Consider the following 24,772-nt stretch of genomic DNA (forward strand, 5'->3'; position numbering starts at 1 on the left):
ACTGTTCATCGCTTTTCAACTTTACAACAACGCACAGGTTTTAATTAACTTTCAACAGAACATGGTAATGTAATATATAACTTTTAAAGTCCACATTGAGCCCTCGCCAGGGCAAACAATTTAAAGAAACCGGATTGCTAACACATAAACAGTACACAGATGGGAAAATTCACACAAGAATGATTGTAATAAACTTTCTGCCACATATTTACAAGTGTTGATATAATGAAACTGACTGAAACTCAGGTACAGACCGTATGTTCAATAATAAACGTTCGTCACTGGTAACTCCATTAACAAATATTTACAGCGCTAAAGGAGGAAAATAATTCAGCAAGGGTCACTGGCTCTCAGGGACTGGCTGGACTGGGGCAGGGGGACATTTGCTGGTCTATCTGCATTTTTTTCCTTTAAAATGTTCCTAATAGCCTGCTGAGCCGAGTCTCGCCCCCCCACCCCCCCTTCCCGGGCAAAAAATTGCCAACCAGCCCCCCCGCTGGCTCTCCAGTCTATAGCTAATTAACAAGGGTGTAATCTGTTGGTTATTTTAACTACCAGTGTGAAAACAGGTCTTGATAGCCAAAGCTTCATGAATGGCATGGATTTGTGTAAGTGTGATTAATATATAACTGTATAATATATAACAAATATAACTTTTCCCTACAACACTAAAGAAGTAACATAAATCTATATAGCGCTCTTCAGTTTATAATTCCCTAACAGGGAAAAACAGGTCTTCATAGCTAGACCCTCATGAGATAAATGGTGTGAAAGCCAAATAATTGGATGAAGTAAATCAAATTGATTAATATTGTTTTACCGTGCGATTGTGATCAGTACCCCACGTGTTATAACGCAATCGCACGGATAGATAATTCACACATACATTTACACTCACACATTCATCATGTAAATAGTTCACCTTAATAAAGTTCCAACACACAGTCATTTATAATCAAATGTAATAGTTTTAATAGTTTAATGCAATATTGTTAAAACTACTTTGTTGATATCTAAGGTTCAGGATATAGGAAACATGTTTAATGCCATTCTAACCCACTTTTCACCATCAGACATCCGCTACTATCAGCTAAACGGTCGCATCTTGCGTATGCAAGTTATGGATGATAGAGGAATAATGATCAGAATGATATTGTGTGTGTAATGCAAATAGACCAGTTAAACCAGCTTTCCAAAGGGAGGACACGTATGCAACTGTTAGAGAGTTGATGCCAAGACATCACTACTGCTTTTTTTTATGTATCACAAACTGTATATATACCAGGCTCTGGGACCACTATACTTGACCACAGACTTCAGAACTGAATGACTATATGCTGGATCCAGAACGCTTGCGTATGTACCGGCTGTACTTAATTTATTGAATTGTTATTTGTTGCTATTAAATCTCTTTGTGTGTTGGAACCACACAAATTGCAGCGGACATTTTTCATTGATAGTGACTAGACGGACATAACAATTTGGCGGCTCTGAGCGGTGAGATCACGCTACCGGAAGATACGCAAAGCCTGCGAATTTCGGTTTCTCAACAAATCGTGGAAGACGCGTCATAATCGGATAAGAAATCAGTGTTCGAGACCTGTTTATCATTCTGTGTTGTGGCCACACACGCCATATTTTTTCATATTGTTATACTGCGACCACACACACTCTGTATTAACATACTGCGGTCACCCACACAAACATATTAACTTACTGCGCCCACACACACGCATATTAACATACTGCGCCCACACACACGCCATGTTAACATACTGTGCCCACACACACATGCACACACACACACGCCATATTAACATACTGCACCCACAGACGCCAGATTAACATACTGTGCCCACACACAACGCCATATTTAAACACTGCGCCCACACACACACGCCATATTAACATACTGCGGCCACACACACAAACCATATTAACATACGGCACCCACACACCCCCTATATTAATATATTGCACCCACACACACACCATATTAACACACTGCGGCCACAAGCACACCGGAGATTCAGTGACATGCGGCCGATGCAAGTAATCCCATGGGACGGCACCTGTCACGTGGTGCGTGTCCCTTGTGATTAGTTGTATCGGTCGTACATCACTGAATCTCCGTCCATCGAGCAGCGTGCAGGGAGGTGCTGCAGACATGCGGACAGCTGGATCGTGAAGTGAAGCAGACTGAGCGCACACGGATGTAACAAGGTATGTATGTATGTATGTATGTATGTTGTTAATATAGTGTGTGTCCTATGTTAATATAGGGTGTGTGTGGGCACAGTTTTAATATGGCGTGTGTGTGTGGCCACAGTATGTTAATATGGTGTGTGTGTGTGGCCGTAGTATGTTAATACAGATAAAGAATTGCACACAAAAATCCCCCAGCACACTGCACTGCTGTCTACCAGTATAACTGCCTCCTTTTCATAAATAAAATACATACATTTGCAAATGTAAGCTGCCCTCCTCCTCACTGGGCTCCTGCTAGTCTGTAGTCCTAACTCTAACCAATGAGAGTTCCTATGTTGGGTCACATATTTATGTGTTTATAAATTGAGAGCTAACATTATTCTGTATTATAAGGGGATAACTTTAACCCTCCAGACCCCAAAGCAGCGGGTCAAGAAGCGATCCACACTGACCAAAATTTGTGAACTATATCCCATAATCCCCAGAGTGGGCTGTATTAGGGAACTACTCATGGCTTCAGAGGCAGCCTAGAGATACATACTACAAGTGTGGCTGCAGAATAACGCACCAACTCTATCACTACTTAAATATAAATAAAATACTTGTACAAAACGTACTGGCTGGAAACAAACCTTCATACAGAGAAACACACAAATTACTGTCATAATCTCCAATCCGGTCAATGCTAGTTTTACATAATCCAATGAATTATAGCAGAGAGTCTACTTTGTAAGCCATGGATGAGAGAGGGCAACAGCATGTGATGTTTCACTATCCACCCGAACATTTTTCTGGCAAGTTGGTGCAAATGGCAGTATGGGAAATTACGTTGGCATAAGTGTTTTGCCCTCCTTCACCTTGAAAAATGACCATCCGTGTAGATGTAGCATGGAGAATAATAGTCAGTCTCTCTGCCAAGTTCTGTTGTACTGAATACTAACCAGATACATGTAGTGTTAAATCTTCAGCTCACAAGTAGATCAGTTAGAGACATCTTAAATATATGCTTTATTGTTCCATGACAGCAGATAAATCAATAACAATAATTTGAAAATGATCTTATTATCAGTTTGAGGACATGATATAGATATGTAGACTTGTTCCTCTACTCTGCATTCTGTAACAGATAAGTGTCAGATTATAGTCTGTAAAAGGCAGAAAGATACGGGTGGAGCTCAGTCAACGTAACTGCATTACACAGGAGGCTGACTGTACAATGTCACTTAGACCTTAACCATGAGACAACAATGGGTGCTGCTCTTCTGTATGGGGTGTATTGGATTGGTAAGTACATAGGGGGTTCTGTGGACAATAAAGTTTCGGGGTGTGATCTGAGGGTTATATAGGGGTAATGTAGTCTTACTGGTATTTGGAACGCACAAAAAACTTTGCTGAGATGATCAAGACCTTACTAAGTTCTTTTTTTTTTTATTATATATCATATTTTACTTTTGTCATATTAGATAATAAACTTTTACCATGTACAACCTCATAGTTCTATTTTAACATACTTTCCTTTGTACTTTGTTTAATTTTGTATTTAGTTTTTATTTCATTTCCATTGACATCTGCAGAACTTCACATTATTCTAAACACTCTGTAAAAATACACTACTAGACGTTGTCCTTATTATTATTGTTGTTGTTCTACAGTACGTGAATATACTATGTGGGATGTACTATATTACTGTGTATGTGTGTAGGTACAGGGAGGGAGAGGTAAAACGTGAGATGGGTATTCTCACATCGAGCTCACTAAAATGAACACAGGATTTTAATAACGACAGGTAACCCTTTGTCAAACTTCTATCCCATCATCCCCCTACTTTGTGGGCACATCAGGGAGACCAGATTTATCTGATTTTCTAGTAATTAATGACTCTTCTGTCCAGTAACTTAACAGGAGATACAGAGACATGGTATAGGTCATCTGCATGTGTCCTGACTTTCTATATCTGTAACTTAGCAGTCTGTACCCATCTCTATGCCATCCTGTTAGACTGAGGATAAGGGGGGCTTGACGCAGAATGGCAAAACTCCCATTCAATATTAAAAGCTTGATACTTTGCGTAAATTGTGGAGCATGGTGTTAAATGGGAAATTCTGCAATGCCCAACAAATTGTCAATTGACGAGAATAATTGCCATCAAACTTGTAGGGGGTTTTGGATGCGGTTTGCAAACCGTCCTAGGTCAAATTTGCAGTTTTCAGAGCCAAAAAGCCAGATCTGGAGACCAAAAATTCAAACCACATTGCGGCGCTACAAGTGTGCACTACAAATGTTGCCCGCCTGTCATAATTAATTCCTTACCTCCCCCCGTCAAACAATATTGCCCTCAAAACAAAATAATAAATCAATACTGCCCCCTTATTAAAATAATATCTTAATATTGGCTCCATAATAAAATTATATATTCATATTGGATCTAGAAACAATAAACTATTATTTATTAAGTCAATCTTGTCTCCCAAATAAATACTTACCTTTATTTTCTGTTGTGACAGGCCAGAGAGCTGAAACTGCATGTGGTTTCATCAATCTCACCAATCAGAACCATGTATAAAATGTCTCCCTTTTTTCTGGTTGTTTGTCGTGCTCGTATGCAAACTGCAGCATGATGCATTGAATTATTTGTGTTCTTGTCGGGATGTTGGTTTCAGAAATGGTTACAGAAATGCATACCTCCCAATGTTTAGGTAGGCCAGGGCCATCTTAACAACATTACGGGCCCCCGGGCAAAGCAGTGCAGCGGGGCCCCTAGATATAGATATAGACAGTGCCGTAACTAGACACTTTAGTGCCCTGGGCGAGACAGGACACCGGCGCCCCCCCCTCTAAGTGGGAGTGACATTTGCCAAGTGGGTGTGGCCAACCTAATATGGGGGTGTGGCTACTGAAAAAATTCTGTTACACATATTTGCAAATGCATGATAAGCCGGATGCATGAATATATATATATATATATATATATAGAGAGAGAGAGAGATCTATAACTCTATCTATATTTCTGATGCATTTGGATTATCATAAATTTGCAAATATGTGTATTATAAAATAGAAATTAATATTACATTTATAGTTGAGAAATAGAGAGAGATTAAGTAAAATAAGGTGCTGGTGAGTTCAGTGGGAGTAGAGGTGGGTGGAAGTGGTGTATAAGTGGGCTGAAATAGGAGTTTGGGTATGGAGGAAGTAGGTGGAAGGGATGAGTGAGAATGGTAGTGGAATGGAATAGAATTGAGAATTATGCTCTTATAAGAGCAGTTTGTTGTAAAAATTACTTTTCTCTAGCAGTGGTCATCAGCGGTGATCGGCGCTGTAGCTGCGGCTGAGCGGCTTCCTGCTTTGGCATTTGGAACACAAGTTTGTGTTCCAAATGCCAAACTTCCTGTCAATGGAACGCATGTGCGTTCCACTGACAGGAAGTTCGGAATTTGGAATGCAAACTTGCGTTCCAAATGCCAAAGCAGGAAGCCGCTCAGCCGCAGCTACAGCGCCGATGCCGGGAATAGGTTGTTTCTCGTCAGGCAGGCAGAGGCAGATGGATGTAGGAGCGCTGTGTGCAGTGATTGAGCCTGGGCACAGAGGCAGGTAGCGGGCGGCTAATGCGCCCCCTTGGGCTTGCGCCCGGGGCGACGGCACCGCCCGCACCTGCCTAGTTACGGCTCTGGATATAGATATAGATATATAGATGTATACAGATACAGATATAGATATATAGAGATAGAGATAGATAGATGTACTTGCTCAGTGACCCTTGTAGGTTTTTTTTGCAGGTCTTTTTCTTTTGCAGGATTATTTATTCTCATTAATAGCCGTGCCTATGGGGCCCCCTTGCCCGTGGGACCCCCGGACAGCTGCCCTTCGTGCCCAATGGAAAAGATGGCCCTGAGGTAGGCAGCATCCGGGTGGGGGCGGGGGCCATTGCATGAAATGGGCGTGGTATGCCAAGATGGGGGCGTGGTCACATTTCCTGTCCCAAAGCTGCCTTCCCAAATGTTGGGAGATATGAATTTTTATAACTAGCTCAGATTTTTTTTTTACACATGCAACACTAGCCTACTCGCTCTCTCCTCCCCTCCACTCCAAGCCCCTCATTGCCATGGGCACCTGGGCGACGGCATCCATTCACCACTGCTCTGCCATGCACTGCAGCAGTGAACATACTACGCTTCACAACATTCCCACCCGCGGATAAAGTTGTCGCGATCGGGATGGCGGGACATAGCCCTCAAATAGGTACTGTACCGCGAAAATAGGGACAGTTCGCAGGTATGGAAATGGGATCATGATTGTACACTATTTAACAGTATTGAGGTCTTGCATATATATTGTATACCATTTCATGCCAACTTTTAAGAGAAGACATGTGACAAGGGGTAGGAGGAGGGCGTGGTGACATTGTGACTTCACCATAGCCCCACCCCCACAAAAAAACAGAAATTCACGGCATTGCATAGCAGGGGTGGGGCTTAATGACACGATTACGCACCGCCCCCTCCATTCAATGCCGTGAATTTTGGCGAATGCGGGAGCTTTGCCTACTCTTCCGGGTGCCTCCCGGAAATTCCAGGAGAGTAGGCAAGTATGTTGTATACCAACTATCAGAATCAGAATTTTAAATAACAAAAATAATTGTGATCTTCATTGTGTCCTAACACTAGAATTGTGGTATGTAATATGTACTAGTGGCCATAATTGAATTGTCTTGCTTTGTATTCTTGGCACAGAAATTGTGGTCTGTATATGTCATCAGAATAGGACTCTGCATTGCGTACTAACCTCCAAAATCAGAGCATTCTTTATTTAATACGGTCTACTTTATATGGTAGCCAACATAACGACCCAGTGTTTTCAGTACTGACTGAGTGCATAGTTCAACTTCTCTTTATTTCTATACTGAGTTTATTGCTTAATTGCTGTTTTATTTTGTTCAGGTGCGTGGGGTATTTTCATTGGGCAGTTACACCATAAGGGGGAAGTCCTAAAATATATCTTACCTAAAACCCTCACAGTATTGGTGTTTCTCTGCCTTATTGTTTCCAAGTTTATCTTTTTCTAAGTTATCACTTTTTGAACACTTTGGGCCTGATTCATTAAGGAAAGTAAGACAAAAAAAATGAGTAAGTTTTCTCCTTGACAAAACCATGTCCCAATGCAAGGGGTGCAAATTAGTTTATTATTTTGCAAGATAAGATAAATGCTGGCTGTTTTTTTGTGTAGTCCACGAATACTTGATAGCTTTGTTTGGACACTGAAGTTGATCTAGTACATGCCTTTCCCCTCCAATGCATCATTGTTTTTGCCAAGGTGCAAAGTTACTCATTTTTTTCCTTTTAATTTCCTTAATAATTCAGACCGTTTATATTTTGGTTTCTCTGTGTTAACTAGAGATGGGCGGGTCCGGTTCTCCGAGAACCGAACCCACCCGAACTTTGGGTATCCGAGTACCGAGCTGAGCAGCTCGGTACTCTCCCGCCCATTCCGAATCCAAATCGAGGCCGAACGTCATTGTGACGTTGTCGGATCTCGGGGCTCGGTTCTCGCGATACTTCAACTTTATAAATACACGCCTCCACAGCAATCCATCGCCATTTGACAGAGGGAGAGAGCAGGGTGTAGTCATAGGCTAATTAGAGCAGGGACAGAGAATACAATATTGTTCTTGCAATTGCTCTAACCAAAATCGCTAGTGCAGAGAGGAGGATAGAGGTTTATTATTTTTTCTTCATATTTGGCACTCCCCAGCGCTTTTGGGGTGTCCCCCATAATTGTGCATTAATATTTCTGGCTGTCAAAAGTCATATCTGTCAGCAGTATCTACTAAATAATTTGTAGCACACCTCAGTGCTTTTGGGGTGTCCTCCCTAATTGTGCATTAATATTTCTGGCTGTCAAAAGTCATATCTGTCAGCAGTATCTACTAAATAATTTGTAGCACTCCTCAGTGCTTTTGGGGTGTCCTCCCTAATTGTGCATTAATATTTCTGGCTGTCAAAAGTCATATCTGTCAGCAGTATCTACTAAATAATTTGTAGCACACCTCAGTGCTTTTGGGGTGTCCTCCCTAATTGTGCATTAATATTTCTGGCTGTCAAAAGTCATATCTGTCAGCAGTATCTACTAAATAATTTTTAGCACTCCTCAGTGTTTTTGGGGTGTCCTCCCTAATTGTGCATTAATATTTCTGGCTGTCAAAAGTCATATCTGTCAGCAGTATCTACTAAATAATTTTTAGCACTCCTCAGTGTTTTTGGGGTGTCCTCCCTAATTGTGCATTAATATTTCTGGCTGTCAAAAGTCATATCTGTCAGCAGTATCTACTAAATAATTTTTAGCACTCCTCAGTGTTTTTGGGGTGTCCTCCCTAATTGTGCATTAATATTTCTGGCTGTCAAAAGTCATATCTGTCAGCAGTATCTACTAAATAATTTTTAGCACTCCTCAGTGTTTTTGGGGTGTCCTCCCTAATTGTGCATTAATATTTCTGGCTGTCAAAAGTCATATCTGTCAGCAGTATCTACTAAATAATTTGTAGCACACCTCAGTGCTTTTGGGGTGTCCTCCCTAATTGTGCATTAATATTTCTGGCTGTCAAAAGTCATATCTGTCAGCAGTATCTACTAAATAATTTTTAGCACTCCTCAGTGTTTTTGGGGTGTCCTCCCTAATTGTGCATTAATATTTCTGGCTGTCAAAAGTCATATCTGTCAGCAGTATCTACTAAATAATTTGTAGCACACCTCAGTGCTTTTGGGGTGTCCTCCCTAATTGTGCATTAATATTTCTGGCTGTCAAAAGTCATATCTGTCATCAGTATCTACTAAATAATTTGTAGCACACCTCAGTGCTTTTGGGGTGTCCTCCCTAATTGTGCATTAATATTTCTGGCTGTCAAAATTCATATCTGTCAGCAGTATCTACTAAATAATTTTTAGCACTCCTCAGTGTTTTTGGGGTGTCCTCCCTAATTGTGCATTAATATTTCTGGCTGTCAAAAGTCATATCTGTCAGCAGTATCTACTAAATAATTTTTAGCACTCCTCAGTGTTTTTGGGGTGTCCTCCCTAATTGTGCATTAATATTTCTGGCTGTCAAAAGTCATATCTGTCAGCAGTATCTACTAAATAATTTTTAGCACTCCTCAGTGTTTTTGGGGTGTCCTCCCTAATTGTGCATTAATATTTCTGGCTGTCAAAAGTCATATCTGTCAGCAGTATCTACTAAATAATTTTTAGCACTCCTCAGTGTTTTTGGGGTGTCCTCCCTAATTGTGCATTAATATTTCTGGCTGTCAAAAGTCATATCTGTCAGCAGTATCTACTAAATAATTTTTAGCATTCCTCAGTGCTTTTGGGGTGTCCTCCCTAATTGTGCATTAATATTTCTGGCTGTCAAAAGTCATAACTGTCAGCAGAATCTACTAAATAATTTTTAGCACTCCCCAGTGGTTTGCGCTCAGAATGGATTCAAAGCAGTCCACATATGATCTAAATGAGCAACCAGGTTCTGTCACCAGTCCTGATGTTAGTGTTCCCAGTACGTCATCTGGCCAAGGCGATGTCAAACAACAGAGTGTTTTCAAATTAGTGCAAAAAACAAAAACCAAAAAAAAATTTACTGTATTGAAGCGAAAAAGAAGTGTAACTGAGCAAAAGTTAAGTGACGATAAAAAAAAAATTGCAAGCATGCCATTCTACACACGCAGTGGCAAAGAGAGAATGAGGCCTTCACCTTTGGCTATTAGTGGCAGATCCCAAAAAGTTACCCAGCCTACAATTGGTGCACAACTACTGTTACGCGTCAAAGCCGAGCTGCAAGATAACAGTGAGGCATTACAGGAGAATATTTGCTCTGATTCACAAATGACAACAATCCCTGTGGAGAGTCCATCCAACAGTGGGATGTCTAATCGTGAGCATTCTGCTGATGTGTGCCTTAATAGCCCGAGTGTAGCCGGTGATACCCAAATTGAGGATGCCACTTTGGAATTAGAAGAGGATGAGGGGGAGATTTGTGTAGGCGACGAGGGCGCTAATGAGGATGTTGATGAGGATGAGGTTGTTTGTGTAAGTCCTGCACCAGTGGCAGCAGTTCTGGCACGTGACAAGAAAAAGGCCATTGTCATGCCTGGGCATAAAACAAAAAAATCCACTTCTTATGTGTGGAATTATTTCTACCCAAATCCAGACAACAATTGTATAGCCATTTGTAGTGTATGTGAAGCCACAGTCAGTCGAGGGAGGGACCTTAACCATCTTGGAACCTCGTCTATGTTACGCCATTTAACGAGAGTTCATGGCAAAGTGTTGGGAAAAGCTGAAAGTTCTTCCCAAAAGAATACAAGCACTCCCTCATCAGCTAAGACCCTCCGCTCACCGACATACCGACGGCTACAAAATACACCCACCACACCATCCTCATCAATATCCTCAGTAGCGCTCGGAGTTAGCCCGGCATCCCACTTAAGGCTGGATGACTCCGGCACTATTATTGATTCCTCTGAAGAAAGCGTTAGTCCTGCTGCTGCTGTTGCTGCTGCTGGGGGTGAATCGTCATCCCAGAGGCAGGTGAATAAAATGAGCAGTCCTACATTTCAGCAATTAACTGTGAAACAATCATTTGCGAGGGGAAGCAAATATGACAGCAGTCACCCAGTCGCCAAGCGAATCACAGACGCCATGGCTGCAATGTTAGTGTTAGATCTGCGTCCAATCTCCACAATAAACGCAGCTGGTTTTTCACAGTTAATTGAGGTTTTGTGTCCGCGTTACAGAATTCCATCGCGACACCATTTCTCCCGTAAAGCTATTCCACAACTATACCAAAAAGTGTGTAAAAATGTAGAGATTGCGCTGAAAAATGCCATTCTGCCCACTGTTCACTTAACCACAGATATGTGGACAAGTGGAAGTGGCCAAACCAAAGACTATATGACTGTGACAGCCCACTGGGTTGGTCATTCACCTTCACCAGCAGGAACAGCAGCAGCATGTACACCACTACGTAACATTTGTCACAGGCAGGCCACTCTTTGTATCACCGGCTTTACTAACAGGCATACGGCTGACAATTTGTTACGCAAACTGAGAGATGTGATTGATGCATGGCTTATACCACTCGGACTCTCCCCAGGGTATGTCATTTCAGATAACGCCAACAATATAGTGCGAGCATTACAGCTGGGTGATTTCCAACATATTTCCTGTTTTGCTCACACCATCAACTTGGTGGTGCAGAGCTTTCTACGAAATAACCGTGAGGTGCAGGAGATGCTTTCGGTGGCCCGTAAAGTTTCAGGCCATTTCAGGCATTCAGCCACAGCATGTAAGAGATTACAGCAGCTCCAAGAGCAGTTTAACGTGCCCTGCCACCAACTTAAGCAAGAGGTGGTAACTCGGTGGAATTCCACCCTGTACATGCTTCAGAGGATGGAGGAACAGCGCAAAGCCATCCAAGCATATTGCACAAGTCATGACATTGGGAAAGGAGGGGGGATGTATTTCACTCTTGCACAGTGGGGAATCCTTTCAGTGCTGTGCAAGGTGCTGAAACCATTTGAAGTTGTGACATGTGAGGTCAGTGCTGACTCTGCTAGTTTGAGCCAAGTCATTCCTTTAATTAGACTATTGGAAAAGCAGCTTGAGAAAATGAAGGAGGAGCTGAAAGCAAGCAATTCAGCAAAGTATGTTGGCCTTGTCGATCAAGTACTTAATTCGCTTCACAATGATCCTCGAGTTATTAAGATCTTGAACTCGGATCAGTACGTTTTGGCCACTGTGCTTGATCCAAGGTTTAAAACCTACATTGAGTCTTTACTTGTAAATGAGCGAGATGTGAACTTTTGCAAGGAGCTATTGCTCAGCAAGTTGGCCGCTGAACTGGGCCTCGGCTTGACGACGTGTCCTCCTTCACTTTCTCAAGCTGTTGCTCGTAAAAAATTAAATTTCCAAAAAAGAAGCAGGGAAGACACAGGGGGCAGACCAGAACAATTTAACATCTGGGCTGGTTTGAAGGATTTTTCAAAAAAATGTGTCACTTTGCCCATAACTCCATCCAATATGAGTATAAACATGCAAAGGATGGTGGAGGATTACTTTCAAGAGGTAGTTGATATGGAAATGTCAGACAGTCCCTTTCCTTACTGGGAAGAAAAGCAGGCCATTTGGAAACCCATGTACAAACTTGCTTTGCAATACCTAAGCTGCCCACCCTCCAGTGTGTACTCTGAACGAGTGTTCAGCACAGCAGGGAACTTAGTCAGTGATCGCCGTAGAAGGTTACTTCCCAAAAATGTGGAGAAAATGATGTTTATAAAAATGAACTACATCTTCCACGAGGAAGGCCTTCACCATCCAAGACATCCAAGCACTGACTGTTCTCTAATGGCGGATTCAAGCGGCGATGAATTGATAGTCTGTGATGATGACGTACACACTGATGAGGGTGAGGATTAAGCTGAAGATGATGCCGATAACATCTTTTTAAAACTTTCTATGTAAGTGTAGGGTGCAATCTACCCCCAAAGAGGAAAGGGACTTGTGGCATTTCCATATCACATACCATCTTGAAAGCCTGCTGTTAGGGCAATTTATCCTTAAGGGTAGGGTGTCATAGACAGAGTGACCCTAAACTGGCTTTGTCCATTTTTCATAATATCGTACAGTCTATAATGGCTGAATTTTTGGGTATTTTATACAAGTGGAGGGGGGCCTAGAGAGACAGAAACCAAACTGGCTTTTTCCATGTCAATTAATATTGTACAGTCTATAATGGCTGAATTTTTTGGTATTTTATACAAGTGGAGGGGGGCCTAGAGAGACAGAGTGACCCCAAACTGTCTTTCTCCATGTCAATTAATATTGTACAGTCTATAATGGCTGAATTTTTTGGTATTTTATACAAGTGGAGGGGGGCCTTGAGAGACAGAAACCAAACTGGCTTTCTCCATGTCAATTAATATTGTACAGTCTATAATGGCTGAATTTTTTGGTATTTTATACAAGTGGAGGGGGGCCTTGAGAGACAGAAACCAAACTGGCTTTTTCCATTTCTTTACATATTTAACTATAAGTGTAGGGTGTAATATACATTCAAAGACGATGGCTGCATTGCCAATATGCATAGATGGAGAGGAAGACAATCTGTTTTGTGTGTAGAATAGGCCTACCAACGAAGAATTAAACTGTTTTTTTGGATGATTTATTACCTCAACAATTAGATTACTTGTCTCTAAAACAGTTGGAGCACTAAATTGGGTTAATTTAGGCCCAAAAACATGGATTTTCCCAAAAAATAGCAAAACAAAACCAAACAAAACCAAAACCAAAACCAAAACACGCAATGGCGGTTTTGCAAAACCAAAACCAAAACCAAAACACGACGGTAATCCAGATCCAAAACCGAATCCAAAACCAAAACACGGGGGTCAGTGACCATCTCTAGTGTTAACTAACATTGTGATCTCTTTGATCTCTTTGGGCTACTATTATTGTATATTAATTGTGGGAGATTTAAAGGCTTATGTCTAAATCAGTGTATGTAATTTAATGGAGGAAATAGAGGTTGTATATACTGAGTTCCACAGCTATTTAGCCATTGGTGGGTATACTTTGACACATTCGGATAACACACTGTACTATGGTCTGTTTGCTTACAACATGACTACTTTTTAAATCTGTACTCGGGAGATCCCAGAGTACAGGTAATGTGATAGAGGGGCGTGACGACATTGTTGCGTCACTATAGCCACACCCCAATTAAAATTACAGCAATTCAAGGTGTTGAATAGTGAGGAGGGGGGCTTAATGACGCGATTAAGCCCTGGCTTCCGCAAATTTAATGCTGTGAATTTAGGCATTTTATAGGATCCGGGAGACTTGACTACTCTTCCCGGAGTCTGGGAGGACTCCCTGAAATTCTCTAAATAATGATCCAGATGATCCATAAGATAACAAAAGTTTACTATTGTACATGTCATACATGTCACAAATATGAGGCATTGGGCATTGTTGATGCTCTGTTCATCCACGTCACTTCTGATCATCAGCCTCCGGCACTGGTTCTGCATACCACTTCAGCTCTAGCAGAAGAGGAGGAAGGAAAGGAGGGGAAACAGATGGAATGTGGGGCACAATGGGGCATACAGACAAACTGTCTCGCTGTCCACTGGCTGGTTGGCTTGCTGGTCAGATTGGAAGCTGGACAGAGTGAGTGGAATGAAAAGAGGTGGACAGTTCATCTTTCTATTTCCTGTACGGAGCTGCACTGTGTCAAACTTATATTTTATGTATTACCCAGGCTCAGCATTTAAACTGAAATGTAAAGCATGCAGTTATAGTTATCGTGGTGGCCAATTTTTGCTGAACGTTCCCCACCTGAACTCAGCTGCTCCCTGCCTCTAAGCCCACTACGGAGCTAAAAGGCGGGGGGCAGCAATTCTGGTTCACCCTCCTCTGAGGCCCTTGCAGGAGTCCTCCCTGCATTCCTGGGGACCCCACATCACCCCCTGAGACTACTGCTCTGCTCTGAAATTAAAGTCCTTCATCCTAGACCTTAGCCAGGTGACCACACCAGTCAAGTAACTCATCATTTATTTATCTATAAGGTACCACAAATTCCATAGAGCTGGACAGTCCACATACAAATATAGTAATACAATTAAGCTTAATAGCAAACGCATGAATACAATTAGTTATAGAAACACAGAATTTGACAGCAGGTAAGAACCACTTGGCCCATCTAGTCTGGTCATTTTTGATACTTCTTTGTAAGGATATCCTTATGTCTATCCCAAGCATGTTTAAATTGATCTCCCTTAAAAGTCTCTACTACCTCTGATGGGAGGCTATTCCACTTACACACTACCCTTTCTGTGATGTAGTTTTTCCTCAAATTTCCTCTGAACCTACTTCCCTCCAGTGTCAGTACATGTCCTCATGTTCTAATACTTCTCTTCCTTTAAAGAATGTTTCCCTTGTTAAAATCCTTAATATATTTGAAATTTTCTATCATGCCCCCCCTTTCCCTTTTCTGCTCCAAACTATACATATTAAGATCTTTTAGTCTTTCCGGGTAATCTTGTGCTGTAGGCCATGCACCATTTTAGTTGCCCTTCTTTGTACAGTCAATGATGTATTTTATATCTCTGGAGATATGGCCACCAGAAATGTAGATATGGCCTGCACATTGTAACACAGTATTCTAGATGAGGCCGTACCAATGACCTATACTGTGGCATTATTACTTCTTTCATATTGCTACTGATTCCTATCCCTATGTAACCAAGTATCTCACTTGCCTTTCTCATTGCTTTATTACATTGCTTTCCTATCTTTAAGTCACTGTAAAATAGTGACTCATAGATCCCTTTCCTCCTCAGTAGTTTCCATTATAGTGCCTTTAATACTATATTTAGCCTTTGGGCTTTTGAGACCACTAGAGCTCTTTCTTTTAAGAGTGTTTCCATCAATTTCCCTACTACTTATGTAAGGCTTACTGGTCAGTAGTTGCTTGCATCTTCCTTGTATCCATTTTTGTGCAGTGGAACTACATTCGATCTTTTCCAGTCCTCTGGAAGATATACTCCTAAGCAGCCGACGGAGGCACACATATCAGGTACAAAAGAGACATCATATACTGCTCACCCCAATAGGAAGATAGGAATTAACCCGCTTATAAGAAATTATCATTTTTTGGAACTTTTTGATGAGAGACTGATTTATAATAGTGTATTGACCACCAAGAACTATATCTGGAAGCTAACAACTATATAAATTCAACATTTTTGCTTTGACTTGTCATTCTGGGCCAGATTCATAAAAAATGAGTAAGTTTTCTCTTGGACAAAACCATGTTACAATGCAAGGGGTGCAAATTAGTTTTCTATTTTGCACATAAGTTAAATACTGTCTGTTTTTCCATGTAGCACACAAATACTTGATAACTTATTTGTATACTAAAACTAAAATTGATCTAGGACAAGTCCTACTCCAGCTATAAATTTGCCATCACGTTTTAAATTTACCTCCCCCTCCAATGCAACATGGTTTTGCCAAGGTGCAAAGTTATCCATTTTTTTTTGCTTTACTTTGCTTAATGAATCGGGCCCTCTGTGTTTATGTATGTGATTACACTGTCTAAACACGAGCTCTGCATCTTGCAGGTATTTATGCATTGTTGCTTACATCAGTGCACTTGTACCTTTTCTTTGTTTTTCTCTACAATCTTTATTAAAATAAAATTGTTTACCTGCAACTTAACTGGTTATGTTCCACTCATGATTTTCATTACACCATATATCCAGATCATCTTTATCACACTTAGTTCGGAGAATTTAATTTCCTAAACTTTCCTAAGCATTTGCACACATATCTCTAAGAGTTTTGCTTGTGCATCTTCTATTCCTAGCTATGTTTATGTCTCTCTTTCTGTTTATTTTATTTTGTTCTGCATTGTCTTTTGTTGCTTTGGATGTGTTTCATGTTCCATTAGCCTGCAGAAATGATACCTCTTGGTTGGGGGAGCAGATTGCTTTATTCCTGTTTAGTTCACAGCCCCCCTCTGCCAGTTTAAATAGTTCCTGATGAAACTTCCAAACTGCTCTCTTAGGGCCTGAGTCATTAAGGAAAGTAAGGCAAAAAAAATATTAAATGTTCTCAGGGACAAACCATGTTCCAATGCAAGGGGTGTAAGTTAGATTATTATTTTTCACATAAGTTAAATACTGACAGCTTTTTCATGTAGCACACAAATACTTGCTAGCTTTATTTTTACTCTGAAATTTAAAGTTGATCTAGGACATGCCTGATCCCAACTATAAATTTGTCCCCACATTTTAAATTTACCTCCCCCTCCAATGCAACCTGGTTTTCCCAGGTGCAAAGTTACTCCTTTTTTATGCTTTGCTCTCCTTAATGACTCAGGCCCTTAGTATTCTGGTTCCCTTTGAAGATGGGTGCAGGCTGTCACTTTTGTATAAGTCCCTATCTTGCCAGATGGCATAACTATGGTCTATTAATCCAAATCTCTCCTCAGTAAGAATAGCATTAAACGCATTGTATGATACAAGTAGGAGTCATGCCTAAACAATAGCACAAATACAAACACGAATTCTGTGCTTTGAGTTAACCAAATGGAAAAACAACGCATGAATATATCAGCATAAAACATAACAGGGACATAAGAGGTAGACAAAGAGGATGAGGATGTGAGACATAGGGTTAAAAGGAAGTTGACGCTGCAGGTACAGCCAGGGGGTGGCAGGATGCCTATACCACCATGCTGATGGTCACCGGGATGAGGAGTGTGGGTAAAGGGGAAACCACCATAGGAGAGTGCAGCAGGGGAGATGGAGTCAGAGAGGGAGATTGAGGTTTCATCAAGGACTAAAAGAAGGAGTGGAATTGGAAAGATTGTGGATAGATGTGACTTAGTTTAACATTCCAGGGTGTGTGGGTTTAATATGGTGGAGTCCACTAATGGCTTTAGTACTGTGCTAATGATCACTGTGTAGATGTTGAACTTTTCTATGTGGATCCGCTTAAATTAGCTATTGATCACATCAAGGTTTGAAAGACATATTGCCTTTAGAGATTACAGGAAATTGATCGGCTGGAAGTTCCCCATAAAAATAATTTCATAGTGGCCTATTTGAAAGAGCTAATCAAGACCTTATTCTTCCAATTAGTCTAATAAAATAAAAGTAGTAAAGATTAATAATTTACCTCTATTTGTCCAATATCAATAAAGATCTGGGTAACAAGTTCAGCTGTGTATTGTTAGCCACTCGATTAACAATGGTTAATGTTCATGGTCCATCTTCATGTCATCTGGAATTTTGGAATATATTCCTAGACTAAAATGTTCTATGACATGGTTGTTACACAGTTATTTTAAAATTTCCATCTATTTTATAAAATACAATACACTGAGAATTGCATTGGCTCTTGAATTATTGTACACTTTGTGAGCAAGCTGGTATTTATAACACATATCACTCATGAGCTAGACCTGTTTCTCGAACAAAGTTACTGAGTATTTTCCCTCTGTCACAATATGGGCTGAACATAAGTCAGAGTGGCCATTAGGATCTGCTCAGAAAGGTAGAAATGTTGGTTACAAGAAGCAAGAAACTTTATGTCTCCTCTCCTGGAATGTCCAGGAGACTCTTGAATTATGGGGAGTCCTACTGGGCTCCCAGAAGAGTAGGCCACCCTCCCAGATTCCGTCTCTCCTAGTGGTCAGGGCCTTGATGACACAAATCATGTCATAACGCCCTCTGCAGTTGCCATATAGACTTCCCGGAGATCCCGAAAGGGGTTGGGTAAGCTTTACCGATGTCTACTACTCGGACATGGAGAAGACCTACAAAGAAAATCCGATATTATGAAAAACCGATTAGAAAAGAAACAGACTTACCTTCAACCCGACGCTGGAGATCTCTGATGGGAGCACCATGCTGACAGCAAGTGATTCCGATTGGAGAAGTGTTCGGCACTGCAGGCTGATGTCATCGCAACGTCTGTCAATAGAAATTTAAAGCGGCAATGTCGGGTTAAGTGTTTAAACATTTAACCTTAGTGGTCCCCAAATTGCCGCTTTAAATTTCTATTCCATTTCTATTTCTAAAATTCTATTCCAATCGGTTTTTCATAATTTTGGATTTTCTTTGTAGGCCTTCTCCATGTCGGAATAGTGGTAATCGTAAAAACGATTACCACCGCCGAAAGGGGGGGGTCTGAAAAGTAGGCATGATTGGAGAAACTGCATGGAGGATCCCCGACTGATCGACTTGGAAAACAAACTCAAACTGAATGATTGTCTTTAGTATAAGAAAGAAAAACATTGAGGGGGGTCTTCATTTTTTTTATTTTATGCATACCTCCTTAATGCCTCTGCATTCGACCCACCTCAGTAAATTTTACCTAAAAGTATGCTACTGCTTGTAATGCAACTGTTCATAATCTTAATAAATCCTTTGTAGCTGCATTCTGTACCATGAAACTCTCACAGAATGAATTGGACATGCTAGATTGTCCAGCTACAGCAAACGAAGACACAAACACCATGAGGTCTAGCATGTTATAAGAAGCTAATACCCAATATAGTTTCTTTATTTAGTGATATGTTGTTTGGCCCAAATGTCCCCTACAGAAATCCTCGTTGCCTCGATTTCCATTTATTCAAATGCCAGGGCACAATCATATATAACTTAACAATTATAGGCCCATCTCTATCATTACAACCATGCAAAAAAAGGAAAACCAACCATAACATGAACTCAATGACCAAATAAATAATTATGATATATTTTTTCAAGATATAAAAAATGAACATAATATAAGCTAAACATTAATAAAAATGCATCATTATATAACGACAATGATTGACCCTTGGCACATGATATCAGCAGTGTATGACAAATCAGTCAATGTAAAAAATAACATGAACATGTTATTGGCAATCAACTTTTCTTACGAACACATCAACACAACGACTGCTATGGGGACCATTTGTGTTCCTGCTACTGTTAATCTCTAACTAGGGTGGTGGGCGTCACAAGGTCTGTGCAATGATCAAACTGGCTGTTATTCTGATCACATGCCATTCTGGATACAATACATACATACACTATATATATATATATATATATATATATATATATATATAAATATATCAATCAGAACAGGTAGTGAGGTAGTGGTGGAGCGCACAATGGTAAAAATTGACAATTGACCCGGATTCACTGTTGAAAGTCACTACCATATAATATGTATAGAAAAATACTTTGTGGGTATGCCCAATTGTTGAAATGAATGTTTGATAAAGTTAATAATGTCCTGATTAACAAGTAATAATGCAATACTTATATAGATATACAGTATAGAACAGTGCAACTCGTGTGATAAATGTGAGTGTTAGAAATATATATTATGGCGTGCTTTCCTGCAGATACATAAATCAGAAACATGTACATAATCAGAAACAGCATCCAACACGTAATACCTAGAGAAGGAAAGACAAACAGTGTGTGTATATAAATAGTCTGTTACAAATGATTGTCAAAAAGATATCACGTGCAATAAAGTAATCCACATTTGCTTAAATAGCTATAGCTGGCATGAAGTGTTGATTGGGACTTCTGGACAGTAAAACCAAACCAAGGAAACAGTCTGATTCACAAAAATTTACAGGGTTTAAGATGACTCTTACCTCTCGCCATCCAGTGGTTGACCTACATTTTTGGGGCCCATTGCAAGGACCTCGAGGCCCAAATGGCGGAGAATAGGGTGGTGGGGTGGAGTGCTTGAAAATGGGCCATACAGTGAGCCCCTTGATTAAAATTGCTATATTACTTTGAATTGAATTAAGAAAGTGCATTTTTATTTCTAAAGGTAATAACTTCAACCTAATTGCACCAGTGTTTGAACTGAATTGAGAAAGTGCATTTTTATTTCTAAAGGTAATTACTTCAACCTTATTGCACCAGTGTTTGAACTGAATTAAGAAAGTGCATTTTTATTTCTAACGGTAATTACTCCAACCTTATTGCACCAGTGTTTGAACTGAATTAAGAAAGTGCATTTTTATTTCTAATGGTAATTACTTCACCCTTATTGCACCATTGCTTGAACTGAATTAAGAACGTGCATTTCTTTTGTAATGGTAATTACTTCAACCTTATTGCACCAGTGTTTGAACTGAATTAAGAAACTGCATTTTCATTTGTAACGGTAATTACTCCATCCTTATTGCACCAGTGTTTGAACTGAATTAAGAAACTGTATTTTTATTTCTAATGGTAATTACTTCAACCTTATTGCACCAGTGTTTTAACTGAGGTGCATTTTTATTTTTAATGGTAATTATTCCAACCTTATTGCACCAGTGTTTGAACTGAATTAAGAAAGTGCATTTTTATTTTCTAATGGTAATTACTTCAACCTTATTGCACCAGTGTTTGAACTGAATTAAGAAACTGCATTTTTATTTCTAATGGTAATTACTTCAACCTTATTGCACCAGTGTTTGAACTGAGGTGCATTTTTATTTTTAATGGTAATTACTTCAACCTTATTGCACCAGTGTTTGAACTGAGGTGCATTTTTATTTGTAATGGTAATTACTCCAACCTTATTGCACCAGTGTTTGAACTGAATTAAGAAAGTGCATTTTTATTTCTAATGGTAATTACTTCAACCTTATTGCACCAGTGTTTGAACTAAATTAAGAAACTGCATTTTTATTTCTAATGGTAATTACTTCAAACTCATTGCACCAGTGTTTGAATTGAATTAAGAAAGTGCATTTTTATTTCTAATGGTAGTTACTTCAACCTTATTGCACAAGTGTTTGAACTGAATTAAGAAAGTGCATTTTTATTTGTAATGGTAATTACTTCACCCTTATTCCACCAGTGTTTAAACTGAATTAAGAACGTACATTTTTTTTGTAATGGTAATTACTTCAACCTTATTGCACCAGTGCTTGAACTGAATTAAGAAAGTGCATTTTTATTTGTAATGGTAATTACTTCCACCTTATTGCACCACTGTTTGAATTGAATAAAAAAACTGCATTTTTATTTCAAATGGTAATTGCCTCAACCCTATTGCACTAGTGTTTGAACTGAATTAAGAAAGTGCATTTTTATTTCTAAAGGTAATTACTTCAACTTAATTGCACCAGTGTTTGAACTGAATTAAGAAAGTGCATTTTTATTTCTAATGGTAATTACTTCAACCTTACTGCACCAGCGTTTGAACTGAATTAAGAAAGTGCATTTTTATTTCTAATGGTATGCTGTCCTTTCACTGTTTGATGAAACCTTTTATTGCTAGCTTTTTTGGGGGGAGTTTATTGAGGGCTTGGTTGAAGAATACTGATCACATTTGTTTGCTAACATTATATATTCATTGTAGAATGGTTGCATAGTTAGTGTGTATAGCTCTAAGTGTATAGTTACAAGTGTAAAAAATTTAAATAGCATAATTCGGAGTTATACCGGACTTAAACAGGAGGAAACAGGAGAAGAGCATTCTGTCTATTATCACAGCTACACAAGGACAGCAGTCAGTATTCACCTGAAACTCCATATTCTACTCCTAATGTTTCCATATCTCCCTGGCTACAAGCTTCACACCACAAGAAGACTGTTGTTGGACTCTGATCTTATTTTCTATTGAGCTCATGAAAGTTTGTTTTTTATCTGTCAGTTTATTTTCCCTGCAAAATCCCCTCTGTTTAATCAGCCTGCTCTACTACTTGCTCAGCCACTCCCTACCCATGCTACAGCTATTTCAGTCCTCTATCTCATCATTGTACTTTCAATTCTCCTCAAGACTTTGTCTGCCATTGCAAGTAGGAAGAAATGATAAAAACTTTGAACCACTCTCCTCTCTCATGACTCTACAATAACTCAGCTACTCCATCACCTGTTCTTTATTACTCTCCATTCAACACTTGCACCCACTCCCCCATATGGCTCCCACATCATTACTCTATACTATCCAAACATCCAGGAATAAACTACATCTACTGCAGCCTCACTCTGCACTACTTCTCTGATTACACTGGACATTGCAATTAGGTAATTCTTTTAATTCCCTCATTTTTGGATATTTTACTCATAAATCCCAATGCTTGCCAAAATATTTTTCTTTCTCTCTTTTCATGGTATTATCTTTGGACTATATCATTCCTCACCCATCCTGCAACTCACACCTCCGTCCACATTGCCCCTTCATTACTTCACTCACCTCTAGTAAACACTCATGAACTCTTTTCCTATTTAAATTCAATAACTTTAACAGCCTCACCCTGCCAACAGAAACTAAAAGAGCACACATCTTACAATCATCATTCCTACCTTTCTTCCTCCCTGCTTCTATTAGCTGGTGATATATCACCTAATTCAGGTCCCCCTCACTTCTCCCACACGCATATATCTGAACACTACAGAAATCAAGCAAACCTCAAACGCATCACCTGCCTCCTCTCTCTTCCAAAGTCCTTTAAATGTGCCCTTCAGAATGCACGCTCTGCTTGTAACAAACTTACCTCCGTACACGATCTCTTCCTCTCAAACAACCTAAACCTTCTAGCAATAACATAAACATGGCTCACGCAATCAGACACTGCCTCACCTGCAGCCCTTTCACATGGTGGCCTCCATTTCACCCACACCCCCAGACCTGAAGGCAGACAAGGAGTTGGGGTTGGACTAATTCTCTCCCCACAGTGCACGTTCACAGTTCTCCCAAAAGTCCCATCACTCATGTTCACATCTTTTGAAGTACATGCTGTTAGGATTTTTAACTCGTTCTCTATGCGTGTTGCTGTCATCGCTCCCCAGGAAAACACCAACAATTTCTTGAACACTTCTCTGCATGGCTCCCTCATTCTGACTCAAACTCATCTCTCAGCTCCCATGCCCCTCCAAGCTTCTCGAGAGAATTGCCTACACTCGCCTCACACACTCTATTACAGCAAACAACCTACTGGATTCTCTTCAGTCAGGCTTTCGCTTTCAACACTCCACAGAGACTGCACTGACCAATGTTGTCAATGATTTGATCACAGCAAAAATTAAAAGCCATTACTCTCTTCTAATTCTCCTGGATCTCTCTGCTGCATTTGACCACTTTCTCCTCATACAAACACTACAATCCCTAGGTCTTGAAGGCACTGTCCTATCCTGGTTCTCATCCTACCTATGCATTCGCTCTTTCAGTGTTAATTTCTCTGAATCCACCTCTGTTCCGCTTCCTGTATCAGTTGGAGTACCACAAGGCTCAGTCCTAGGTCCTCTGCTATTCTCTATGTACACCACTTCTCTTGGAAAACTAATAAGCTCCTTTGGATTTTAGTATCATCTCTATGCGGATGATACACAAATCTATATCCTCTCCTGATCTTTCACCATCTGTGTTGTCTCGCGTTATTGACTGTCTTTCTGACATTTCATCTTGGATGTCTTCTTGCCAACTCAAATTCAATCTTTCAAAAACTGAATTAATAATATCCCCCCTACAAAAAAAACAGAAACTTCCTGCTTGACATTTCTATTTCTGTTGATAACATGACCATAATTCCCACCTGGCAAGCTCGCTGCCTAGGTGTAATCCTTGACTCACAACTGTCATTTATTCCCCACATCGACTCTATGGGGCATATTCAATTGTCGCCATTTTCTGCGGCGCTAAAAGTACTACAGTTATCACAGTTATAGTAAGCTGGATTTCAGCTCACGGCTCAGGGAGCTGCGAGCTAAAATACAGTGAGAAAACTACCGTAATAACGTTTTTTACGCGCACTATTACCGTAATAACGGTAATAGTGTGCGTGCCGCGAGATTTTCGGCGTTTCCGCCGACAACTAAATATGCCCCTATATCTAAATCATGTTACATACATCTAAAGAACATTTACAGAGTACGCACATATCTCACACAAGACACTGCAAAAAACTTAATTCATGCACTCATCATATACCGCATCGACTATTGCAATTCCCTCCTTACTGGTCTTCCCAAAGTCAGACTTGAACCCCTACAATCTATTTT

General features: G+C 40.1%; 1 protein-coding gene across 2 annotated transcripts in view; it reads left to right on the plus strand.

The window, feature by feature from the left end:
* Positions 1-3,315: 3,315 nt before the first annotated feature.
* The window catches only part of LOC142151142 (NXPE family member 3-like), a 67,992-nt gene continuing 46,535 nt past the window's right edge, over positions 3,316-24,772 (plus strand). For both annotated transcript variants that reach the window (XM_075206496.1, XM_075206497.1), the window contains exon 1: positions 3,316-3,492. In XM_075206496.1, the coding sequence (XP_075062597.1) occupies positions 3,445-3,492 (48 nt within the window). In that variant the 5' untranslated portion in view covers positions 3,316-3,444. The remainder of the gene's footprint in view (positions 3,493-24,772) is intronic.

The sequence above is a fragment of the Mixophyes fleayi genome, chromosome 4, assembly GCF_038048845.1.
Source record: "Mixophyes fleayi isolate aMixFle1 chromosome 4, aMixFle1.hap1, whole genome shotgun sequence".
Lineage (NCBI taxonomy): Eukaryota > Metazoa > Chordata > Amphibia > Anura > Limnodynastidae > Mixophyes > Mixophyes fleayi.